We start from the raw sequence: 6,727 nt of genomic DNA on the forward strand, positions 1-6,727 counted from the left end.
CACTCCCTTTATTCTCCAGTAATAACGGACCAACCAAACAAGTTCCTTTCAGATAATTTATTTGTACAGTAAAACTGAGGTTAAGAGAGGCTGCAATATTTCCCACCGTGACTCCTCTTCGTCAAGTGAACAAGAAAACAATAGATTTGACACACTCAGAATGTGGACGACGGATGGAAGGCCCTTGCTGCCTGTCGTATCTTATGAACACGGACCACCTCCTACGATGGCGGTTTGAAACAATGATCGGACAAACACGCCATCACAGGCGCGTTCAGGAACGCCGCGACTCTTCCAGAAAACCTTGAAATGTCCCACACCAACAGGAAGCGGTCGCCCCCCCCCGGGCCAGACACTGACAGACGGCCCCCCCGCGGCGTGGCGATCTGTGTCCGTGGGAAACGTGTAGTGAGAAGCGATGCGGAGTTGCTGGACGCAGCCCTGTGGGGCCTGTCCGGGCGGGGGGCCTTTACTTGCTGGGCGGCCGGTACGCGATCTTCCTGCTTTTCATCACGGACCACCGGTGTCTCTTCAGGTAGTACAGCAGAGGGATGAGGATGGCTGAGCCCATCAGCAGCTGAGAGAGAGGCAGGAGGTAGAGAGAGAGAGACAGGTAGAGAGAGAGAAGAGACAGGTGAGAGAGAGAGAAGAGACAGGTAGAGAGAGAGAAGAGACAGGTAGAGGTAGAGAGGTAGAGAAGAGACAGGTAGAGGTAGAGAGGTAGAGGTAGAGAGGTAGAGAAGAGACAGGTAGAGGTAGAGAGGTAGAGAAGAGACAGGTAGAGGTAGAGGTAGAGGTAGAGAGGGAGAGAAGGTAGAGAGGAGAGAAGAGAAGGAGAGAGAGAGAGAGAAGAGAGGGAGAGAGAGAGAGAAGAGACAGGGAGAGAGAGAGAGAAGAGACAGGAGAGAGAGAGAGAGAGAGAGAGGAGGAGAGAGAGAGAGAAGAGACAGGGAGAGAGAGAGAGAGAAGAGACAGGGAGAGAGAGAGAGAAGAGACAGGGAGAGAGAAGAGACAGGGAGAGAGAGAGAGAGAGAGAGAGAAGAGACAGGGAGACAGGGAGAGAGAGAGAGAGACAGGTAGAGAGAGAGACAGAGAGAGAGAGAGAGACAGGTAGAGAGAGGTAGAGAGAGAGAGAGAGACAGGTAGAGAGAGAGACAGAGAGAGAGACAGAGAGAGAGAGAGACAGGTAGAGAGAGAGACAGGTAGATAGAGAGAGAGACAGGTAGAGTAGAGAGAGAGACAGGTAGAGAGAGAGAAGAGACAGGTAGAGAGGTGGGAGAGAGAGAGACAGGGAGAGAGAGGAGAGGTGGGAGAGAGAGAGACAGGTGAGAGACAAGAGAGATAGAAAGAGGACCAGAAGAGAGACGAGAGCGAAGGAGGGAGACAGAGAAGTGAGGATTAAAATTGTATCAACAATAAATTCAAAATAGTTTGACTTGTACCACAACATGTATGTGTGTAGATGTGTGCACACGTATGTGTGCGTACCTTGAGACCCATGCGCTTGCGTTGGTCGTGCTCTGGCTCCGCGGCCCACCTCAGGAAGGTACACACGTCCTTCGCCACCTGGCTCATGGTGGCGGGCGTTCCTATGGCAACACACACGACAACAATCAGCACGTTAGCCAATAGAAACCACACAGAGGAATCTGGGTGAAAACTGAATTGCAATTCCTCCTTGATAAGACAAGGACTTTATGGTGATGTAGGGTGCACTACAACAACCACATAAAGAGTTGACATCCCGGCTCCCCAGAACAGACAAGGACTTTATGGTGATGTAGGTGCACTACAACAACCACATAAAGAGTTGACATCCCGGCTCCCCAGAACAGACTCACCGTCCTCAAACTCCAGCACCTCGTTGTAGATGGGAGGGGCCATGCCGATGGCCTGGCCGGGGAAGTAGGGGTTGTAGTAGAGCCCCTCCTTCATCTGCACCCCACCAGGGGGCTCGCAGTACCCCGTCAGCAGGCTGAACACGTAGTCCTCACCCCCATGCCTGGAGAGGGGGAGAGAAGGGGGAGAGAGGAGGGTTTGGATGAGGGGAAGATGAAGGGTTCAGTAAGAGGCATCAGTTCCTGGACGGGTTGAGGTAAAGCCCTCCGGGATGTTCTCATCAATACGACAACATTACAGATGTTGGTCCAGATGTGCAGCTCGAATGCCAACTGCCAGTTCTGCGTTGCAGGCACCGCCAGGCTCACCAGGTGTGTTGGATTACCTCTAATGGTTTGTGTCTCGCCGTGTGTGTGGTGTGTGCGCGTCTCACGAGATGATGTGTCTGAGCGCACCTTTCTCCAGGTGTGTACGCCTCACCAGGTTTGCCTGTGTGGGTGCATTCCTCCAGGTGTGTACGGGTGCATTCCTCCAGGTGTGTGTACGGGTGCATTCCTCCAGGTGTGTGTACGGGTGCATTCCTCCAGGTGTGTACGGGTGCATTCCTCCAGGTGTGTGTGTACCTGGCGTTGACGATGTAGCTGAGGTCGGGGGGGAGGGCTCCGTTGTTGGCGGCGCGCGCGGCCTCTGGGTTGGAGTAGGGCTTGGGGAAGTAGTCGGACAGCTTCCCTGGACGCGTGAACATCTCTCCACTCTCATCTGGACCATCCACCACCTCGCACTGGACACAGACCGTAGATCAACTCACTGTCTCACTGCTACACTGTCTCACTGCTACCTACACTGTCTCACTGCTACCTACGCACTGTCTCACTGCTACCTACACTGTCTCACTGCTACCTACACTGTCTCACTGCTACCTACACGGTCTCACTGCTACCTACACACTGTCTCACTGCTACCTACACACTGTCTCACTGCTACCTACACTGGCTCACTGCTACCTACACTGTCTCACTGCTACCTACACTGGCTCACTGCTACCTACACACTGTCTCACTGCTACCTACACTGTCTCACTGCTACCTACACACTGTCTCACTGCTACCTACACTGTCTCACTGCTACCTACGCACTGTCTCACTGCTACCTACACACTGTCTCACTGCTACCTACACTGTCTCACTGCTACCTACACACTGTCTCACTGCTACCTACACACTGTCTCACTGCTACCTACGCACTGTCTCACTGCTACCTACACTGTCTCACTGCTACACTGTCTCACTGCTACCTACACTGTCTCACTGCTACCTACACACTGTCTCACTGCTACACTGTCTCACTACTACCTACACACTGTCTCACTGCTATCCACACCTTTATCTAGACACTGTCTCACTGCTATCCAGGCCTTACCTAATGTTTTGGTTTGTTCTACAGTACTGTTGTGTAACTTGTACTGTTATTTTTAACACATCTTATTGAAAACTTTGCAAAGTGATTGCTTATTTTCCAGGCCCATAACGCTCACTTCTATTGAATACCGAGGGAAGCAGACAGAGGAAAAAGGAGAGAGACAGAGAGAGACACAGAGACAGAGTGAGAGAGACAGAGACAGAGGACATCAAGAGTATCAGAGCGGGTGCACACACACCCACAGGGGTTTCATTGAGTGTGTATACACACTCAGGAGTGTGATTGAGTGTGTAAACTTCCACACACACACACAAGGATGTGATTGAGTGTGTCAACACACGCGGGGCGAACTGACCTCCTCGGCGATGACCTTGACCTCGGCCTCTGTGTGGGAGACGTCCACCAGGTTCCTGAAGGCCAGGTACTCCATGCTGTGACAGGCCGAGCACACCTGCTTGTACACCTGGTAGCCCCGCCGTACACTGCGGAGACAGCAGAGATGAATATCAAACCAGCGAGAGCGCCCTCTCTGGTCAGGCTGGGGACTGCGACCACACATCACTATAATGGTGACACCCTCGCTGAAGGAGGACCACAGGTAGACCGTGCCCAGTGGGGATCAAACCCAGAACCTTTTGTTGGGATTGATCGTACATGTGATTGGGAGCAGCCAATCAGGGCAGCTCTGGTCGTACCTGGCGTGGTCCAGGGAGGAGAGGGGGCCGCCGTGGGTCCAGGGGTAGTTAGGGGGGTGGAGCTCCAGGTCCGACGCCTTCACCGACTGGTGCAGCATCGTGGCTAGCCCCGCCCCTCCCGCTGTTACCACACCCAGTGTCGTCAGGGCAACCTTCTTGCTCTTCGGTAGGCTGGCGAAGGACATGTTAGCCTATAAGGTAAAAGGAGAGGCTCGTTAAGGCTCAGGTATGTAAACGCAGCCCTCCCAGGTTCACCCTGGGCTGTAGAAGGGAACGGTCTTTGGGGCCGCAGGAACTTTTGGATCTAAATGTTAAAAGTATCACCTGGAGTCTTATTTCATCTCAAATAAAAAAAATCACGCAGATCCTACAATACATCCGAGTCATGCTTATCAAACGGGTCATTTATTGGTCGTCTTCAGCAATTAAGATATCGAAAACAACGGCAAGAACCTTCAGTCATGATGCGTGCGGTTCTCCCACATACATCATATGCATTAAGGGCATTCAGCAGACGCTTTTATCCAAAGCGACCTCCAACCATTCGTACACATTCACACACTGACGGCGACGTCAACCACGCATCCACACATGGCGACAGCAAGCTCCTCAGGGGCACTTAGGGTGAGGCGTCGTCTTCTACAACACCTCGAATGCCTGCCTGTCTTCTCTCTGAGTTAATCAAATGGCACAAACCCCCCCCGGTCTGTTTCTTTGCAGGCCAGTATGATTTTGAAAGGGAATAGTCAGAAGACCATTTGATAAGAGTTGTTGTTGGCTGTAGTGCAAACCAATAGACCACATCCTAGTGCACAACTGTAACGCAGAGTAATACCATATAAAAAGGCGCTTCAGAGCCTCCTCCACACATACAAACAGTTAAACAGAACAGTGAAATAAGCACACCGCTGCCACATAGGGAGTACACTGTTCCTCAGACCTGCTTTCAGATAGCAATAGACTAAGTCGGTTGACGTCATTAACAGTCAACCAATAGGGAGGTCACAAGCAGTATATAGTTGTCCATTATGAAACATGAAGAGCGGTTCGGTTTATATGTGACCATCAACATATCTATCAACTTATAAAGGGTCAATGTCGACCTCTACATAATCGTGTGCTTATGTCGTGTACCTGCAAGCCGGGGTCAAACGGGGCCATCTACAGGTCATCACATACACACAATGACATGTGTGACATTGGCAGTCTAGTTTGTGAGGACGTGTCGATTTTAAATGCATAGCCACAGAATAAAACAGCCGAACTTCGCCTGTGTCTCTTTGTAAGGAGGCAGTCAGACCTTGAGATGCTAACATGCTAGCCGGTCAACCTGCTGCAATGTCAGCGTGTCGAACCGAACCATAACCCCGGTGATCAACCCGTCTCACCCAGCCCAGGGATAAGTCATACATATACCGACGCGCAGACGTCCCCAAAGGGGGAAGCAACGGGGGATGTGTCCGCTCCGGATACCCCGGTTAGCTCCGGGGCTAGCATAGCACTAAGCTAAGTCCTAGCCGTGTTACGAAAGGCAGGTTGACCGCGTCATTGAGTAACATAACCTTATATCAAAACCACATCAATCATCCCAATCTGCTGGCTGAGATACCCCGGGAGCCTTCGGAAGCTAGTATTAGTCTGCTCAATGAGAAAACATCTGGATAGTGAGTAGGAAGTGGAGTATATGTGGCCGCACGAGTGACCTTGTGTAACCCATTCACAATAACCCGGGCTAGGAGGCTAGCCCGGGAGCAGGACGTTCACCCGGATACCAGCCTCAACTTTCTATAGTTATTATCCTATGATCGGAACAAGTCACCACGGATATCTTTCACCTACCTTGGGGGTTCGAATCGCCTTGGGAGTGCCGAGCAGAGCTCTCCCACTCCCCGCTAGCACGACTGCTCTGAGCGCCGCCATGTTCTCTGTGACTGTGGAGGCGAAACCAGAACTGACTGAGGAGGAGGGTTGACGTAACAGCGCTCTACGTCGCCCCCTAGCGCCGCCCCCTCGATTAAGTAACACGGGATATATAACATAGGATAAATAATATATATATATATATATATATATATATATATATATATATATATATATATATATATATATATATATATATAATAGATATAATTTGTATAGTAAAAAAAAAATATAATAATAATATATAGGGAAATTGTTACATGTCCTCTACTCAAAGATGAATACATAGTCATAGGAATAGGCAGTTATACAGTATGCCTACCGAAAATGCAAAAAATAAAATACAACATGACACACAGACATGCGTAAAGACATTTTCGCAAACACACACAAACACACACACACACACACACACACACACACACACACACACACACACACACACACACACACACACACACACACACACACACACACACACACACACACACACACACACACACACACACACACACACTCTCTTCTCAAACTGCAGAATGTCAACACAGTTGACATCGAGGGAACGGTGTCAGCAAATACAGTAAAAATAAACCTGTTATTTTACAGTTAATTCAAAGAAGTGAAAATACGAACTTTAACTTCAATTAAGGTTCGCTTTAAACATTGAAATTAATTTTGCATGCTGCAAAAATGTACATTATGAAACTTGCAAATGCATGCACTATATTCATTTCCACTAGATGGCAGTCTAACCGCAAATTACTAAACGACAGTCACTACAAACAAAAATACTAACCATTTCATTTAATTAACTATCTTAAAGAAACAATGCATATTATTATCTTATAATCATG

The 6,727-nt window shown here is 49.5% G+C and overlaps 1 protein-coding gene across 1 annotated transcript; it reads right to left on the reverse strand.

Moving 5' to 3' along the window:
* Positions 1–9: 9 nt before the first annotated feature.
* Positions 10–5,925, reverse strand: LOC130401791 (cytochrome c1, heme protein, mitochondrial). Its single transcript, XM_056605757.1, has 7 exons — positions 5,793–5,925; positions 3,954–4,144; positions 3,614–3,740; positions 2,463–2,620; positions 1,842–2,002; positions 1,489–1,589; positions 10–577 (listed from the first exon to the last, which is right to left on the reverse strand). Exons 1-7 carry the CDS (start codon positions 5,871–5,873, stop codon positions 470–472), a joined length of 927 nt encoding a protein of 308 aa, XP_056461732.1. The 5' UTR covers positions 5,874–5,925; the 3' UTR covers positions 10–469.
* Between the last annotated feature and the right edge of the window lie 802 nt (positions 5,926–6,727).

This window comes from Gadus chalcogrammus, chromosome 13 (assembly GCF_026213295.1).
Source record: "Gadus chalcogrammus isolate NIFS_2021 chromosome 13, NIFS_Gcha_1.0, whole genome shotgun sequence".
NCBI classification, from domain to species: domain Eukaryota; kingdom Metazoa; phylum Chordata; class Actinopteri; order Gadiformes; family Gadidae; genus Gadus; species Gadus chalcogrammus.